The sequence below is a fragment of the Lygodium microphyllum genome, chromosome 17 (assembly GCF_053477565.2).
Source record: "Lygodium microphyllum isolate KBCC chromosome 17, Lygodium_microphyllum_v1.1.10, whole genome shotgun sequence".
Classification (NCBI taxonomy): domain Eukaryota; kingdom Viridiplantae; phylum Streptophyta; class Polypodiopsida; order Schizaeales; family Lygodiaceae; genus Lygodium; species Lygodium microphyllum.
The window spans coordinates 49,934,387-49,954,759 of NC_141151.1; the positions used below are offsets into that span (position 1 = coordinate 49,934,387).

Here is a 20,373-nt window from a genome sequence, read left to right on the forward strand (position 1 = left end):
GATCTGAAATCTGTAACCTGTGCACCCACTGTCGATCGATACAACTGAAGTCACAGCGTACCCTGAAACTGCTGTTCACAACCTTGCGGCTCAAAAATGGGCTCTGAAACGGCCTCAAATGCCCAAAACAACTGCGGGAGAGCCCTAAAGGGCCAATTTGCAGAATATATAGCGCTCTTTGTGTACACCAAATCTCACTGCAATCTGAGATTTTTGCTCTGCTCTGCTTCCGGTGCCTCCACAGGCACTATCCAAGAGAAAGAGTGGAACGATGGGAGAGCTTCTTACCCGTGGCTTGCTTGCTCGAACCTTGCTTCTTCTCCTTTGCTTCAACCTTCGAAATCAGTCTCTCTCAGTGGTGCGGCTCTGATACCATGTCAAGAATCGCGTGGTGGAGGGGGTTGCTCAAGATGCTGCGCCGAACACACACAGAATGCACAAGGAGAAGCTCACTCAAGAGACAAGAAGAGAGATGGAGGCCAAAACGTTTTCTTGCTGACTTTTTCTTTTTCTTCACACTCTTCACAATCTACACAAAGTATAGATAAGATACAAGATAAAAGGAAAGTGGCCTACTAAGTCAAACAATGCATAACCGACTACACTAGTCGACTGGCGCTATAACTATGCCAGCTGTAAATAGGTGTAACAACATGAATATAATAAGTAATGAGTCAGTGGCCATGTGAGAGTCATAATGACCACCGACGTGCTAAGTGTGGACGTGTGGACCCATCTAACTAGGCGGTCCATCATCAATGTCCACATGTGTTGAGCTTGCCATCTCAACAGTACAACCACATAAGCATTTCGAACAGCCAAGTCTTCCAACAACTTTTGCATATCTTCCTTTTCAAAATTCACAGCAAGAGGCAATCTTGTTTCTTGTGCATCGATCTTGCCATCTTTCCAAGGAATGAGCTATCGTGCCAAGGCCTCCTAATAAGCAACACAATCTTTTCATCTTTTCTCTCATGCTACAAACTATCACACCACATACATCTTTTTCCTGGTTTAGGGACTGCTGCCCGTCCCCTTTTCTCTTGTCATTTTTCATCCAATTTTGCAACCTTCAATTGAAGATCCCACATGCCTTTAACCATTTTATCTAATACATCTTCCTCAATAGTGGGAACAATAGGTACATCCATAGATTTAGCCACAGAAGTGGGTGGCTTATTGGATACATCAATTGTTTTGCCCGTAACAATGGGCAAGCTAGAGACATGTAATATTTCTCTTCTTCTATGCTTTTTCACAAGTGCAATTAACAGCTTCCTTGGCATTCCTCCACTATATTTTAAGACATGTCTTTGTAGTCTCATCCTCTAGCAAATCAGCAAGATTCTCTTGAAGCTCAGGATCTGTTGCTTGTAGAAACAATTCAATTTTCTGACTTGCAAGAGCTTGTTGTTCTGCAAGATCTAACTGCTCAAATTGACTTTCAAATTCTCTTAATAATTATGTAGCCACAAGACCCTTATTGGATTCTAAAACCCACTCCTGAAAAGTCTTTCACATAATCAAACTGGTGTCTTCAATGTAAAATTCTTCCCAGAGTGTCTTCTTGAAAGCTACCCAGTTAGCATCATGCATGTACAACTTAATAATTTGCGCTTTCAGTTCATGTATAGTGATCCGAACAAAATACTAGCTCCATGCAAGTTGAGCCACCCCAAAGAATTCCATCTTTTGAGCATAGGTATTTACATATGCAAATATATTCCTGCCATTGAACAACTTCATCTCACGCTCAACTGCTTGCAGAGCATTCATCACAACAATTTTTGTTTGAGGAGAAGCCTGCATCACCTATTGTTGTTGTTGTACCTGCATAAGCATGTTCATATTCTACACTAACTACTGCAAAACATAACTGGAAATTGTGCTTGAAGGTTCTCCCATCTTGTCTTTCCTTCTGATGACCTTTCACGTTGGGTTCACCAATATCGGAGGGGTCTTAGTCGAAAGGTCGTATCCATCGGGGATCAGAGATACAAGGAAGTAGAGGATAGGAGATGGAAAAGAAGAAAAAGAATAGACAAGAGGTAAACACGATAAAACACAAAGCACAATGAATCAAATTACTATGTATTGATAGAACTTGAAATCCCTTGTTTGGCACTACTCAGAAGCAATCTCCAAGCATTAGATCTCCTGGAGCTCCCTCTCGTAGACCAAAAACGTGCATTAAATAATAGCTTTCTCTCTGTTGCTTGGAACCCAAATTTGATGGTTTCCTTGGCTCTGAAAGGGGGGTAAAACCTCAGGACACCTGCTCCAAAATGTCCCAGTTCACTCCTTCTTCTTCTAGTTCAAAGTGATGTTTGTTGGATGTTAACTGCAATTGCAACCCGCGCGATTTCGCCCATCTTTCTTTTTCATGAAAAATCCAAAACTGACTAAAAAAGCAACTTGCTTTTTGCATGCCATCCTATTCTAGAAGTTTTCTTAGCTTTTTAGGATACTTACAATAAATAATATCCAAAATATCAAAATAAGGCTAAAATTGCCCAAAAATCTAGTATTTTTGGACCATCCATGCCACGGACACTAGCACTAATGACTCGGATCACATTGACTCTCTAGATCAATAATAATTTTGGATGATGGTGTACTCCAGAGTTTTTCACATTGTGTCCGTGTAGTGGCACGACAACTTGTGTGTCCATCCTAATTGGGCTAAAAATCTCAAGGAGTTGTGCCTAGTCTTTGAAATTTCATGCAATATAACCTTTCCTTGAATCCCCTCAAGTGTTAGTTTTGGCTCAAGCATGGTATAATATTGGGCCTATTAGATATGATCAATGCCCCACCCTCATTAGGTGCTACCAATGATCCATGGTGCTCAAAGTTGTAAGGCCCCCATTATGAGGAGAAGCCAAATGTGAGCCCGGACATTGGTTGAGTCCTGACTTGTATATCAAATGAGGTCTATGTGGCCGGATGGCAAAAAGGTGACTGTTGTGGGTCTAATCTTTGGGTTAGACGGAGTGGTTAAGCTGGTAGCAACTCGAGGCACATTGCATTGAGTTGCATGGTAAGGGAGTTAAAAGGGGCCCCTATTGTGGGGTCCGAGGGACGCGGAAGCAGCTCCTGGCTGGGGGGGTCCCAGGGGGGCCAGCGGCCCCCCCGGCGGGGGTCCGGGGGTGCTGCCCCCGGCCCGATGGTAAAGGGAATATTCCCTGGAATATTCCCTGGCCGACTAGTGGAGGCTCATATGGTAGGTCGGTCAGCAGGCCGACCTAACGACCTTCGCGGGCTATAAAAGCTAAACCCCTCCGCAGCCATCATTCACTTATCTTTCACCCAGTCAGAGTTGTTATTCCAGCTAGCCTTAAACTCTTCACCTATCTTCTGTCTAGATCGCCATCTAAGCTTCACACAGTGGAAGCGCACGGGTGGACAGAGCCATCTTTGTATCAGTTGTTTGGAGTTAAAGAATTTACTGATTCCCCTCTTATCTGTTGTCTACTCTCTATCTCTTTCTCAGATTCTGTTCGCTGCACCGTGTAATATTTTACAGGGCCATGTTGTGTCAAAAAGTGAGATTGCAACTAACACCTCTAAAATCAAGGTTATCATGAATCTCTCTCCACCCACCAACCTAAAGGGGGTGCAATGTTTCCTTGGCCATACCAAGTAATATCGGTGCTTTTTGTTGATCTATGATGCCATTGCATCACCACTCTACATGTTGTAATCATGTGGGCCTAGATGGAAGAATGCCATAATGCTCCATGTACATATTGATGCCTCTAGAATTGTTGTTGGCGTAGTGTTATGCCAACCGGATGAGCATAATATGGATTTCCCTATGAGCTTTGCTAGTCACTAGCTCACCAAAGTAGAAATGAACTATTTACCACCAAAAGAGAAGGGTTATAAATGGTTTATGGTGTAAAAAAGTTTCAACGTTATCTCCTTACTACACCTTTCACCTTTTTCATTGACCATCAGGCACTATTGTACCTTGTAAATAAACCTCATCCCATGAGATGCATTGCGAGATGAATTTTATTACTCCCAAATTTTGATTTCTCTTTTGTGGTGTGCAAGGGCAAACGACATTTCATTGTTGATCACTTATCATGAGTGACTAGTGGCAAGGAGGTCACATGAGTCAATGATCAACTCCCTAATGCTTATATGTTCCACGTTAACCCCACGAAGCTCAACTTCTTAAGACTAACCTCGTGCCTCATTGGGCTAATGATATAGTCCATATCCTTGAAATATCCTATTAGAATGACTAATAAAAAAAATCTTGACTTACACACTCCTAATCAAGACTCGACCCTACCAATTGACTGCATGTCAGTTGTATCACCTAGGGTCGGATGGAATTTTAAGGTGATGTGTCCATGAGCATGAAATTGAGGATGTCCTCCTACAAAAAGCTCATGGTGATATAGCTAGAGGCCACTTTGACACCAATACCACAACCTGAAAAGTACCTCAAACCCAATTATGGTGGTCCACTCTCTTTAAGGATGCAACCAGAATTGTCAAACAATGTGGTGAGTGCCAATCCATGAAGTTATTTATTCGAAAGGATAATATTGAACTCATGCAAGTAATCATGCACCATCAATACTTTAAGAAATTGTGGTAGACTTCATGGGACCCATTAGTCTAGCCACACAATACTTGTAGGCTCGATACATCATCATAGCCAACTATTACATGACTAATGGATTGAGGCTAGGGCAACACATAAAAACAATGCATGGAGCATAAGACAGTCTCTTAGGGAGCAAGTTATCTCACAATTTGAATGCCCTATTGAAATTGTTATTGACCAAGGATGCACTTTCTCAACCAAGTGATTGAGCACGTGCTTTGAATGTTCTTGGTCATCCATAGGAAGTCTATCCATTATTATCCCCAAGCAAATGGTTAGGTAGAAATTGTCTCAGCATCACATTCAGACTAGGATCATAAGCTCATGGCAACAATATGGGCCTATCAAACTGCTACAAGGCTAGTACTAAGGGCCAAATTTCATTCCAACTTACATAAATCACAGGTGCTATCATGCCTATAGAAATTTTAGTCCCTAGCCTATGCATAGCTAGCCAAGAATATTGGTGTTAGATGCTAAAAACATCACCTTGAAGATCTCGAGCAGTTAAATGAAACATGCCTACTAGCCATCCATGCCCTACCTATTGAGAAAGCTTGATGAAAGGCTTGGTTTGACAAGCATATCAAGTAATTTCGACAAGGGGTATCTTTTATTACTCTATTCGATTAAAAGCCACAAGCAAAAGCTAAAACTTCAAGGCCTCGAACCCTTTTACGTCCATATGATTAGCATGACAAGAAACATTGAGCTCGAAACATTAGATGGCTACTCCATTGGCCATTTTAATGCTAGTAGAATAAAAATGTACCATTTGCCTAGATATCCTTCCCATGAACCACCCATCGTGAATAATGAAAGCTCCTGATTATGCATAGAATAGACTTTTAATGAACACTTTGAGAGATAGTAGTCACCCGTTCCTACACCACCCTTCCAATCAAATCCAGCATATGCATCATAAATGTTTGACTAATCACCATTAGTAGTTTAGAAACAAAAGATGAACCCTTGATTTTGGCCCCTTACCTATGTGTTTGCCTACAACGGCTAAGTCAATCTTGGTTGATGTACTCATCAATTGGGGGTCATAATATAATATGGGTGATGAGATAGATCCTTCTCTTGTTGAGGATGAAGTTGAAAGAGGTTCCATATGTACTGCTATAAATAATCAAGGCATTAGGTGACAGTTTTGTGTCATCCAAATCACAACAAATTATCAAGGTACTTCTTTCCAAATCCTCATTGATTGTGAAGCTACTCACTCATTTATTTCTCCTAGGTGTGTAAAAGGGTTGAAGTTAGGTCAAGAACCTGCTAATAAACTTTTGGTAGAAGTAGAAAATGGAAGGGAGATACTTTCAACTCAAGTGGTTAACGACACCCAATTTCAATTGGAATGGAAAACCACAAAACCAATTTTCGGGTTATGTCATTAGGAGTTTATGACTATCTATTAGGGAGGATTTGCTAGTTCCTAACTAGGCTAATATACATTGTATGGAAGGATGAGTTGCTTTCAAAAACCTCTTTGAGAGATGTTACTATTACTAGGGAACCTAGAAACCTAAAATGCAACTAGCCAATGCAAGTCGAATTCTAAAAGGAATAAGGAAAGGAATTCGTGTTTATCTAATCAAACTCAATAAGATGGAAAAATCTAAGAGTGAGGATGAGCCTTCATGGTTGATTGAATATGCAAATATCTTTTCTGAGGAATTAACTAAGCTACCCCTAAGTGAGAAGTAGACCATGAGATTAAGCTTACACTTGGAGTAGAATTGGTTGCAAAAAGACTGTACAAGATGTCTATCCCCCTAAAGCAATTGAACTCAAGGAATAGTTTAAACAATTGTTGGATTAGGGATTCATACATTCTAACAACACATCTTGGGTTGCTCTTATTATATTCTAGAAGAAAAATGATGAAATCCTCAGACTTTGCATCAATTTTTACAAGAGATTAAATCAGGTGACTATCAAGAATAAGTTTATCATCCCTCGAATCAAGGATTTGCTAGAAAGACTGCAAGATGTTGTGATCTTTTCAAAGATTAATTTAAGATCTATATATTACCAAATCTAGATTAAATAAGAGGACATCCTGAGAATGTAGCTTTAAACATTAGGTATGACCATTATGAATTCATTGTAAAATCCTTTGGGCTAACTAATGCTTCTACTGTCTTTAGGAGTTTACTCCCATGGTTGGCCAATAAATTCATGTATCACTAAAATTGCACACAGAAATGGGACAATGGAGAGCCTTAGAAAAAAAGTATTAGTGATCTAGTTCTATGGCAACCATTAATTGCTCTTTGACCAATTATAAGGTTCCACTTCAAATAAAAGTCCAACAAGAGTTGCAAAATTTGGTCCACTAATGCCACTTCAAAATGTCACTAATTTGGGGGCCATCACATTATCGGCCACATGACCTAGTGGGTCTATGTGCATGCCATGCTAACTATTTTTTTAAATGTGAATAGATTTGATGTATTAATAATGATCATTGTTGATACAAAATCATGCTATATGAATGGCTATACTCAACTTATCTAGTTCCTTTTTCCCTAGATGACAAGATAAAGTCCAAAATCAAGTGACTTTGGTTGCAATCTTCTCCCAGACTATTGACTTGTTTTCCCTTGCAAAACATGCTACATTTCTTGCCTTCCAAAGGATACTTAGTGTGAAAAGTCTAAGTGCTTGATATACTAGCCTTTTAGCCTTGCTTTAGTGCTTGAAATGACCAAAGATCCAAAAGGTCATCTTGTCCTCCTCACTAATGTTTAGTTTTGAGGTGGCATGCAACTTGGCTCCATGCTTGTCTAGCTCTACATCCATTCTAGAAGAGGTGGGGCATTGTCTCTTCCTCCCCACATGAACATTTCCCATATGTGATACCCCTCCTTTTTAGCTTGCTTCCCAAAAACATAGCTCTTGACATGATTTTCCACTAAAGATATTGTCTCTAAAAGGAATGCATGCTTCCCAAGTGTTGTAGAAGCATTCGAGTAGTGTTTCTTGTGGTATGTTGATGCCCCAATGCCTATTCACATATGATCTATTGCCCAACAAAGCACTATGAAATAGTTTACATCCTCTCATGCATAAGACATTCTAGAATTTCTTTCCTTGAATTTCCAAGTTCAAAAACTTACTAGTCTTTGCATCTGGGTGTTCCTTGAAATCCTTGCATATGATCGCAACTCAGAACCATGTTGCCTTGAGTGAGCTAGATAGTTTGGGTTGGCTACATATTTCCTCACAATCAAGTGGGTTGCCATTAAAGTCGATCGATTGCCAGAATCCAGATTCCTTTCTTTGCAAGGTTGGTACCTCTTCTTCCAAACACATTTTTTCCCCTCTGACTTCCCCACACGAAGGCTCCTATCATGGAGTCCCACTCTTTCTAAAGTGTTTGGCTCCATGTCATCAAGGCTTGGTAGAAGTTAATTGCCATGAATATAAAGATGCTTAGAATTTTGAGTTTCACATGTAGGGACTGCCTTGTTCTATTTCACTTCTTTATTTTATGAAAATGCATCCTCTTCTAGTGACATTGCCTTTCCAACCTAGTGCCTCTAAGTCATCCTCCGTTACATTGATTAGAGTGGATTTCTTGTAATTAATGGAGAATCCAGTTGCAACCTCGTAGGTTTCCAGTAGTGCTAAGGCCTTGTTTAGATTGTCCTTATTGGCTTCCATACTCATTAGTAGATTGTCTACATAGCCATGATTGGTGAGTTGTTTATTCCTATATTTTACCCTCACAATTGAGAGCATGAGTGGAAGGTTAGCTATCCTTTCATTAAACTCCACTTGACTTTGTCAAAAGCTTTCTCAACATCCAATTGAAGAAAGACAATTTCTAATTTGTGGCTTGAGGCAATACATTTAGCACATTATGTGTGATGTAATTGTCATTTACGAGCCTGTATTGACTTGCATTGAGATGCCTTTTCATGAGACGCTTCAGTCTTTGCGCCATGGCCAGCTATTTTTTTTTTGTTTTAAAACACTTTTTAAACGGTGTCATGTCTAACATTTGAAATTTTAAAAATATATTTTAATGTTTGTTTTAAATGAAATTTCTACAAAATCTCTCTCTCTCTCTTTCTCTCTCAGACTCTATTCGGTCCCCTTCCAGACCGTCGGCGTGAAGCGTAGGTTCGATCATGTATGGCGTGAGAAGTGCTGTGCGGCGAAGCTCCTGGAAACACCTGGCATCGTCCTCAGCCCTCGTCTCTGCCACAGCCTCTCCGCTGCAACAACCATCCTTCCACCAGATCCCTCTTCCCGTTCGGCGCTTCTCCGACGAGGCAACGGACTCGAGTTGCCCAAAAGAATCTGTGCCTGGCGACAGCAGTCTTGCTTACGAAATTGCTGGCTTGATCCAAAACAGGCCATGGAACCCTTCCCTTGAGCAGGACCTTCTTGCCCTTGGGCCAATCCCTTCTGCCGTTCTGCACAGAGTACTCTGCTTCGACCTGGAACTCGAATGTGCCGCGCGTTTCCTCACATGGGTGGGCCGGAGAGACGCATGTGAGCTCACCGTCGAGGATGTTAGGCAGACCGCTTGCATCTGGGCTCAGAAATACGGACCTCGAAAGCTATCGTCTCTAACTCAACATGGACCTATGCTTAGTGAAGCTGTGTGGGCAGCCTTAATGGCTGCTCATACCATGGTGAAACAGCCCTCTGAGGTTGTCTCCTTGTTTGGTAAAATGCGGAAATCTGGTGTCAAGCCCACAGCCTTATCATGTGATGCGTTACTGTTCTCACTGCTGAAGGCAGACAGAACTGATGATGCATTATCTGCGGCCGAGGAGATGGTGTCTGCTGGGATCCTTCCTGAATGCAAAGTGCTTGGAGTCTTTCTTGATTACCTATGCAAGTCAGGTAAATCAGAGCCTGCGTACAATTTTGTTCAGCGCATTGGCAAAGTGGCGGGTGCTCAGTATTATGAGTCTGCATACAGCAGGTTTATAACTGCTTCATGGAGGTCAGTCAAGCCTGGGCTTACCTATGATCTCTTGTACGACATGAAGGAGAGGGGTCTAAAACCTGATAGACAAGCATATAATGCATGCATAAAGTCTCTCTGCAGGCAACACAAGTTTCAAGAAGTATATAATGTGTTGAAAGATATGTATGAGAGCAACTGTGCCCCTGATAGTGTTGCATATGCTGCTTTGATTAATGGATTGTATGATGCCAAGAAAGCAGAAGAAGCCCTGAACATATTTGAGCAAATTCGAAACAAACACTCTTGTGTTGATAGTAAAGTTTTGACTATTATTATCAATTGTCTTTTCGCATGCAATAATACTGATGGTGCTCTTGATTTATTCCACTCAATGTTGAAAGAGGGTTGTATACCAGATGTCGTAGCATATGGTACCATCGTGAGAAATTTATGTGACAGAGGGAAAGTAACACATGCTATGGATTTAAAGAAGGATATGATCGACAGGGGTCTCCAACCTGATGCAAGATTATATCATGGTTTGGCAAATGGGCTTTGTAGAGCTGGTCAGTTTGAGGAGCTTGTACAGGTAATCTGTGAGATGAAGGCCAACACATATGTACCTGATGCTCATATTTATCATGGTGTGGTGACGTATTATTGTACAAAAGGTGATTTGGATCTGGCCAAGATTTGGGCAAAAGAGATGATAAGCATTGGGCACAAGCTTACTCCTTATGTACGCATTAAACTTGGACCCAGCCTGGGTGATGATACTCTTTTGGGTGTTGAAGTGTAGAATAGTGCCATTCACAACTTCAGAAGTACATTCTGAGTTGTAAGTCTGCACGATTTCAAGACTATATCAAGCTTGGCACATGGGCTAAGTAAGACTGGTAAGTCTGAAAAACGTGTACAGTTCATCTCTGAGATGAAGCCCAAGACATATGTACACGATGCTCATGTTTCTCCTTATGTGGTGGCTTATTACCATATGAAAAGTGGTTTGGATATGTGCAAAGCTTGTTCTGTAGAGGCTTACACAATAAGAAATTTATGTGACAGAGGCAAAGTTACACATGTCAAGGAATTAAAGAAGGATATGATGGACATGGGTCTCCGACCTGATTCAAGATTATATCGTGTTTTGGCAAATGGGCTTTGTAGAACCAGTCAGGTTGAGGAACTTTTACAGGTAATTCCTGAGATGAAGGCCAACATATAGGTACCCAAAGCTCATATTTATTATAGTATGGTGACTTATCATTATACAAAATGTGAAAATCTGGCTAAAATTTGGGCAAAAGAGATGATAAGCATTGGGCACAAGCCCACACTCATGTGCACACTAAACGTGGACCCAAACTGGGTGATCATGCTCTTATGGACGCTCAAGTGTAGAATAGGTGCCATTTGCGGTTTCAGAAGTATATTTGAAGCTGTAAAACATGTCCGCACTTTTTGTACACGATGCTCCTTCACAAGTGAGTGGGTGAGCTTCTGGATTTGGTTATAGAATCCTTGTTACCTATGTGAGTTGCCTCATTCCTCGAAGTTTCTCCAAGGAAAAGATGCACAAGAAGCACGATTTGCTGCTTGTCACTAAAATGGAAGGAGTGTATGGAAGTGATCCAATTTTCTATTATGTTAAACTTTGGAAACAAGAGTATCTGAATCCTACAAGATGATTATCATGTGGTTTATGTGAGATCCATGTCTTCTTATAGATCATGAAAACATGGAGTTACAATCATATTGGGGGTCCAAGTGAACCCCTGAAGGTGCTGCTTTTAGGATCACATGTTGTGTATGGATCAAAGTGGTCTGAAGGTTTCATTTAAGGTGGTATTTGTTTCCTTGATATTATAGTTCCTTAAAATCTTTTTGATTTTGAGGGTTGTGGGCTTGAATGCTAAGGGTTAACGATTTCCTAGAGTTAGCACGGCAATCTCTTTTGGTGAGAGGCTTTTCAAAACAATACTGATGGTTTTATTATTGTGAAGTCAAAAGTATCATAGGTGATGGAGCTGTTGTACAATGTGATCAGGCCTATAGACTCATTGGCAAATCTATTTTTAAGTCACCATTTCCATTTGGGCGAATTGTGGGCTAGATTAAGTGATTCCTTTCGCCTTTTACCTCATTACTTCCTTTTTGGCCTTTTAACACATGGCAAATCTATTTTCATGTCACCATTTCTTTGTGAGTGAATTATCTACTAGATTAAATGAAATCTTTTGACTTTTACCACATTGCTTCTTTTTTGGCCTTTCAACAATACTGAAGGCATAATCCAAGTGAGTGAATAAGTTTCTCCAAGGCAAATAGATGAGCAAGAAGCACAATTTCGTGCTTGTGACTAAAATGGAAGAAGTTAAATGTTGGAAACAATAGTATCTCAATCCTATAAGATGATTATAATGTGGTGTATGTGAGATCTGTCTTGTTATAGATCATGAAAGCATAGAGTTAAAATTATATTGGGTGTCCAAGTGAACCCTTGAAGGTGGTTGCTTTTAGGATTACATGGTTGTGTATGGATCAAAGTGGTTTTAACATTTTGAAGCTGGTATTTATTTCCTTGTTACTATAGTTCCTCTAAAGCTTTTTGATTTTGCTAAGGGTTAACGATTCTCTAAGGTTAGCAAGGCAATCTCTTTTGGTGAGGCTTTTCAAAACAATATTGATGGTTTTATTATTATGAAGTCAAAAGAATCATCGGTTGTGGAATTGTTATACAATGTGATGGTCTTCTTCCTCTTTAACAACAACTAGATAGACCTTTTTAGACCTCTTCTTGGAATGACATAATTTCTCTATGTGCCTAATCCTTTTACAGAAGTCACATACCAGTTGATCTTTCTTGCCCTTGTACTTGGTATTTACATATAACATTTGTTCATCTTTAGAGGTACTTGGTTATTCTTTGGATTTTATCTTCTTTTCTTTTTCTAGCAGGAAAACCTTAATGTCAACCAGTTTAGGACTAGGCATGTTGATCAATGTAGTTGACACATTATTATAGTCAGCATGCAGGCTTTTTAACAACGTACCAATACAAATATCTTCATCCATCTTGAGATTAATTCTTGCAAGTTGATGTAGTTTAAGTGAGCAAGAGATGTGTTTGATTTCATATCTAGCTTGAGAAGTTCAATCAGTAATCCATACTTAGATGACTTTGATTGTGTACCAAATAAAGTATCTAATATTATCCATGTATCATTAGAGGTTTCACAGGTATCCACATGGTGGATGTAGCTGTCATCCAATTCCAGATTAATGATGGTATGTGCTTTGTCATCATTCTTTTGCCAAGTAACTGCAAGGTCCGTATCCTGAGGCTTTTTCTCCTTGCCATTGGTAATGGCCCAAAGATCCTTCTTCACCAAAATGAGCTTGATGCCGGTTTGCTAGGTGTGAAATCCGATCTCTTTGAACCGAATAGTTGGAGAGTCTTTGCCCATGTGTTGGAACAGCAAATCAGTATAAAAACACTTATATTTGAGGAGTAGAAGATTTAATTGTGTCAAGAGACAAAGGAATGTAGTGTCAAATAACACTTGATAAGTATCAATAGATACTATGCTTTCAGGTGAGTTTGATACTTTAATGCTTGGATTTTAGTGAAAGCTTTAAATCTTCAAAAGCTTTTCAAGACTTGCTTGTTGGATATTAAAATCTTGCTAGAAAATTCAATTCTTAATGGATCAAAGTAGTAGAGGTTTGGATTAAGTAGCAAGAGAGAATAAGGAAAAAATAAGCTTAAAGATAAGCGGCAATGGTTGCCAGTTACGATTTTAGGACAACAGCCTGATATTTTGGCTGTAGCAGCTTACCCAATGGACCATTTGAGTTGAAATTTTGTCAGGAGAGGTAGCCCATATGATAAACTTCAAAAGCTCTATGGTAGCCTTGACATTGTGAGGCGTGATGATGGCACCATCAGTTGAGCAGTAGCAGGCTTCCTATAGTACCACCTCTAAGTAATATTCTAATATCTCTCTGTTGGAGTGGAATTTTCTCAAGCCCTCTTAGTTGAAGTAATTCGCCTATATGACCAACAAATGCCCTATGATAACTCATGGAATAATGCTCACAGTAGGAAGAGAGAATAAGTTCAATTTAAAGCAATGAAATATGTGCCCCATCTTTGTTTTTCAACAATGTCGGGTTGTATGTTGCACAATGTTAGGAAATTTTGGGGTGGAAAGATGTGCCTTGATCTAAGGAGAAACTGTCAACAAGAAAGCTTGAAGAGATATGGCCTGGTTGAAGAGATATGGCTGCTCCAACAGAGGTAGGTAGGTGTAGTCTATGGCAGCCAAGAGAGATAGAGTGAAGATGGAGGTGGAAGATGAAGGGTTTATGTCAAGTTGAGCTAACCAAAGATTGAGAGGAGCTGAAGGAGTGATTTGTAGAGCTGAGCCATGCCCGACTAGGCTTTGATACCATGTAGAAAATGTCAGATCTAGAGCATGGCTATGGAGGTTGAAAGAGGAAGAGTGAGCTCATGAGGTAACAAACATCAAGACCGAATGTCACACAAGTGAATTAGGTTCTGAGATCGAATCTTGGACTCATAAACACAATCTTGTGTAGTGGACTGACAATGAAACATACACTTTGTTGGAAGTACAAAAGTACTATGACATTGCATTCAAAAAGAGAGAAAGTACAATGCTTTATAGGAATAGACTAGGTTGCACTTTCCACCACTCTGCATATGGGATTTTGTATCATGAGCCCACACTGCTCCATACAAAGAGGCTAAGCTGGGTGTGATTGCCAATATTTCAACACACACACAACACACACACACACACACACACACACACACACACACACTCTCTCTCTCTCTCTCTCTCTCTCAATAGGGTGTGGTGCTCATGAGAATGGAAGAACACTTGAACTTCTCCTTTGGACATGTTGCATCCGACGGGAGAATTATATATATATATATATATATATATATATATATATATATATATATAGAGAGAGAGAGAGAGAGAGAAAATCATACCAAGGTTTGTTGGTTTGGGGGGCCTTGAACAAGGCTGTGTGTGTGTGAACAAGATGTAGTGGGGGAAGCCTTGAAGAGATATCAACTTTGAGCTATCAAGGTATTAATGTACATGGCCAATAAGAAAGATCAGTGAAGAAACTATCCTTTGGTACCCTCGAGATATTATCGGGCAAGCTTTGTAGAAATCAAGGCTCTTTCTCTCACTCTCTCAAAGCAAGGTGCTACACCGCACAATGATGGATGCTTATAGAGGTTGTATAGAGCTATAAAGACCTTTCTTGTTGGTCATTTGATGGGAGGCCTCTATTCAATACCCATGAGTTAGTAGTAGATACTTCTTGCACCCAAGGAACACACTTTCTCAATTGTTGCCATGAATAACTCCAACTCTGCTTTAGTCATATTGGCAGTCTCCTTTCCTTTAATTTTTAGAATTCCATTCTTTTCATCTGCCTTCTTGACAAAATAATATGAAATTTTATGTTATTTTTTCTTACAGTAGAAATACTCTTCTTTGAAACTTTTTTCAAAATCCTCCTCCATTAGTAGTGTATAAAGATCTTGAAACATCAAAGCTTGGGATCTCACCTAAGTTTTTAGGGCTATTATGTGTCCATTAAACTTTATTGAACAAATCCAAAGACACCTTCGAGCTAGCTCATCACTACTCTTCTATATTCCAGTGCTAGTTGTCTGTTGCATAGATTCTTAATTTGAGTGATGAATGCTTCCATTATCTCTCCTTTGAAAAACTTATCAATTGTTAGTTGATTATCTAGGTTTTGAATCCTTGTTTGGTTTTACATTTCATATTGACTCCTCAATATGTTGCAAGCCATTAATGCCTTGGTTGTATATCGAATCAAGGTCAATAGCTTGTAAAGTAAGGCATACAACGCATTTACGTTCCTTCATTTCCAAGCTCATAGAAGATCAACATTTGGGGGAATCATAACACTCAAATTTTGATGGGTTGGGGGTGGGTTGTGGTTCTGGCTCAATCCCCAATACTATCTCTAGAATATCATAAGAATCAAGGATAGTTATATTAAAATTTCACAAAGTGTCGTTTGTATCATCTAACTTGCCTTTTCTCAAGTTGTGGATGAATCCTCAGTGTTTGAATTTCTAGTATAGCAATCTATGCTACTTGATGTGCTAGATGTCGTTGCTTCTCTTTATTGTTGAAACACTTGCCTCTTGCGTACTTTTCACTCCTTAGAGCTCCCTAGGCTATCTAATATCATGTAAAAAATTATACGACAAAGAAAATATAATCTAAGTAAGGAGTAGAAGTTACACAACAAATATAAAAAGAAAAAAAACTTTTTAAATACAAAAAATTGATATAAAAATGGCTATGTCCACCCATACACTTCCACAATGAAGCTTAGATGGTGATCTAGATAGATGATAGGTAAAGACCTTTAGGGTAGATGGAAGAACTTTGATCGGGCGAAAGAATATTGATAATGGCTTTGGAGGGGGTCTTCCTTTTATAGCCTACGAAGGTAGTCTGGTCGGCTTGTTTGACCATATTATGAACCTTTCCTAGTCAGCTAGGGAATATTCCCTTTTCCGTCAAGTTGGGGGTGCTGCCCTCAAATCCTTGTCAAGGAGGTTGCTGGCTCCCTTGAGATCCCTCCACCAAAACTAGGGACTGCTTTCATGGCCCTTGAGCCCCAAAATAGGGGTCCCTAATAACTTCCACATGTGACAACTCAATGCATTCTACCTCAAGTTGCTACTAGCATAACTAGTCTATCTAATCCAAAGGCTAGATCCACAAAGGCCACCTTTTTGCCATTTGGTCACATGGATGTTATCTGACATACAAATCAAAACCTTCGGTCTTACATATGGCTTCTCCTTATAATGGGGGCCTTACAAGTTTGAGCACCATGGATCATTGGTGGCACCCTTTTGCGAGGATGGGGCATTGAGTATATCTAACAACTTGTGCTTTAACTTCTAAAGCCATTTTTTTCCAATGGCCTTCTTTCTAGGGGAAAATCACATAACAATCAATTGAACAAATAGTAAATACAAAACCATTGAAAACAATATGCACAAGTGAGCTATCATGCTGCAAAGCACAACCATAACATCTTTTACTTCCATGCACAATGTGATAGTTGGTTCCATCCAACCTACCTCAATGGCTAACATATAGAAAACATCATTATTGCTAGCCATAGCCATTGAGTATACTTGAAAGGTTGCATCTATAGAGGAAAATATCCTCAAAATCAACTTCTGCTATGTAGCATAGTAAAAAAGAAGACTCTAAGGGCTCTTACCTACATAGTACTAGTAGTAGCATAAATGGAGGTGGAAATGATTCTCGAATATGAAAATTGATGATGCCAATCCCTAACATGCTTACTTGATAGTATTTATTGATCTATGAATTCTTGTTAAATCTCATCGTAGTATGAGGAAATCAAGCGGAGGGTATTGATGAATCTATCCAAGAAATCGAATTCCACTCTGATACCAATTGTGGGGTTTAGGGCTCCAAGAATGCAAGTATAGGAGAAGAAGAAGCTTGAGAGAGCACAACTCAAAGTGCATTGAGAGGTATCAAAATAGAAGATTTACAATACCGAGTATGCCCTAAAATGAATAAGATTGTATACAAGGTTGAGGAAAAAAACGTCCTAAAGAGGAAAAAAAAGTGTTGTGGTGGTCTTAAGAGTGTTCACACACCTCACTATTGAATTATGGTAATAAATTTGAGAGAGAGAGAGAGAGAGAGAGAGAGAGAGAGAGAGAGAGAGAGAGAGAGAGAGAGAGAGAGAGAGAGAGAGATGGATGCCTCTCATATTAAGCGATGGTAAGTTGACCCATAATATAGTATGTTGATTGTGCTTCTTAACAAAAGGACCGGATAAAGCTCTTAAAAACACACTCAAATCAACGATTGATTCATGAGAGAGGAAAAGAAAAGAACTATGTTATGGCTACCAAGGTTACCACAATCAATCCATGACTATGTGCCTATGTCTTATCGGTGAAGCCAAACTTTCGTGAAAAAATAATGCTTTGATAGTGGAAGAACTAAAACCTTTCAATATTGGGATAGAATCAAGAAAGTGTTTAAAAAAAAATATTTGTTCTCATTCTTTGAATCCAAGATGAATGAGTTTTATAGCCTTCGTCAATTGAACTTGACCTTGGAAGGATAGTACTCAAATTTTGTGAGCCTTCGCCAATATGGATCACCAATTATGGTGACTCAAGAGATTGCGAGGTTCTATCAAGGGCTAAATCCACTGCTAGACACTTGTCTTATATCAATGATACCTACAACCCTTGAAGATACCCTCACGTGAGCAAAGCCCATATCCAAGAAGATTGCTCAGAAGGGCCAAATGATTGCCCTCTAAACAAAAATTATGAAAGGAACTATCCAAAATGTGGGATTTACATGGGCAATCCCAAAGGAAATGGTGGGCTAATGCCATTACTCAAGGACCAAGTGGACTACATAGCAAACAGTGTTACTAATATCAAAGAACTAATAGCCAATTTCTTGAAACACCCTCAAAATCCTATCATTTGTATAAACTTTTATATGCCTTGTGTACAATTGATGGTGCAAACTTGTGCCCCACCCAGTGTTGACATATGGTGCGAGAATAGAAGCCGAGAAGCCTTAGAGTATTGTGTGTAGAATAGATTGTGCTTTGTGCATGAAGAGGCCCATCTCATGCATACAACAATTCATATTTACACATCTCACCTATCATTTGATTTGAAGGAAACACACGGGTCTCACTTGCTCCACCCTTTGTCTCATGCTCAATTGATGAATATAGAGGGTAGCCATTACTCACATCTCCATCTAGTTAGGATAAAACTTCCATCACTCAATTCTTTGTTGTCCATTCCTATAGTTTTTGGTTGTTGATGATGAGTCATACCCAAGGAGTTGGAAGCTTTGCATGATGTAGAGATCAATTGCACAACAATATACAGATAATCAATGTATCCAAGGAGGCATAGTAGAATCCAAGATATACATTGGGATGTAGGATACAACATATCAAGGGAGGTGGCTTAGGAACCACATCAAAGATTTTTGATGAAGGATCTTCGCACCCAAGGAGGTGGACAATACACATGGAATATCAATCTTTGAATTAGAATGTTTGGAATGAGAAATGTCTCTATCTTTTCCTCAACCAACTTCCCATCCCAAGGGTGTTGCCATATTTTCTTGAAGGAATACCTATTATGATAAGGAATTTCTTCCTTGTCTCCCACTCAAACAAATTCAAATGAAGAATGGATTATAGTGGCATGGCACTGGTCTTGGTTGGCTTCCCATCCACGAACATGCATCACAATGCTTTCAATAATCATAGGCATCCTTATATAATGTAGACCACCAAACCTACAAGTAGAGATTTCCTAGCTGTTGCTTCTCCCACAAAAGCATATGCCATATGGCTTGTCATGGCAAGCGTTTGATACAAACCTGATCTTATCTCCTATAGCACATATTTATATGAAACCATCTTTGCCTCTCTTGTATAGTGCACCATCTAGCAGAGTGTAGGGAGTTTACTCCGATAGGAGTTTCTTGTTATTTCAGCTAAAGAGTCTAGGAGGATATTGTTGAGTAGCCAAAAAAAGGGGTTGATGATATCTACAAACTATGGAGTATCTGTCTCGACTAGAAATAAAGAAGCATCAGAAAGATCCGGATCATAACGTTCCTCTTCTTCACTTTGAGGTTTCTACAAGAGATGATGAATCAGTACATGGGAACAACTAGGCTTTGTTACCACTTTGGAATCTATCAAGAAAGACAAGGCCTCATAGTCCTCATACTCAAGTGAGTTGATAGCATGTATCTAGCTACAAAGAACCTTTCTAGCATAGGAGTACACCTAACCCTTCTATGGACACATCAATGCATACATGGTTAGCACTTCAAACATATATTGTTTTAAAGTGTTGAAAACTTCATAGTCAGGTGTCCACAAAAAGTGTGCATCCTTGCTAAGATGCATGTGTAGGGGAGATGCCTTTGTTGTAAAGTGCACAATAAATTTTCTATGAGAGCTCACATGACCTAAGAATCTCCTCAACTATTTGATATTAGTAGGTGTTGTCAAAGATGCAGTCTTCTTGATCTTTACTAGATCTGTTGTAATCTTGTGTGCAAAGACTATGTGGTCCAAAAAAGCCTTGAGGAAACTCAAAGATGCATTTTTTGGGGTTGGAGGGGATCCCATACTCCCTTCATCAATCAAAGCACTCTTGCAAGTGTCCCAAGTGCTTACAGAGTACAATACAAACATAGAAGTCATCCAAATAAACTTCAATGAAATCATACAAATGATTTGAAAAACTACCATTATTACACATTAAAAGGTAGTGGGAGCATACTTGATTGTATCCATGGAATCCATCCAATAGGGAGTACAACTCATGTATGCAACTTTATCTAGAAACTTATTTGTGAAAGAGAGAGAAATGATCCTTGTTTGCTTTAGATATGAGCTTCTTAAAGTCCATATAGATGTGAAGCTTCCTATTCCTCTTTGTGGGCACAACACCAATGGGTGAAACCCATTCACTATTGGCTACTAGATAAAAAAAAGTCTACTTCTACAAGCTTTAGCAACTCAATCTTTATCAAAGTAGAATAGTTAGGATTCATTATATGTTGACATTGTTGTATTGGCTTTGCATTAGGCTCTAGGTTGATGTGATGCTAAAATACAAGGGGATCTATTCATTTCAGATCCCTGTAGGACCATGAATTACATGTAG

General features: G+C 39.4%; 1 protein-coding gene across 1 annotated transcript; it reads left to right on the plus strand.

Annotated features, from left to right (window-relative positions):
* Nucleotides 1–8,726: 8,726 nt before the first annotated feature.
* On the plus strand, nt 8,727–11,754 carry LOC148021873 (uncharacterized). The gene has a single exon (XM_087697393.1). It carries the CDS (start codon nt 8,770–8,772, stop codon nt 10,357–10,359), a length of 1,590 nt encoding a protein of 529 aa, XP_087553519.1. The 5' UTR covers nt 8,727–8,769; the 3' UTR covers nt 10,360–11,754.
* Nucleotides 11,755–20,373: the final 8,619 nt, after the last annotated feature.

Excerpts from the sequence above, each read along its gene's own strand:
- LOC148021873 (XM_087697393.1), top strand. The coding sequence starts at position 8,770 with ATGTATGGCGTGAGAAGTGCTGTGCGGCGAAGCTCCTGGAAACACCTG.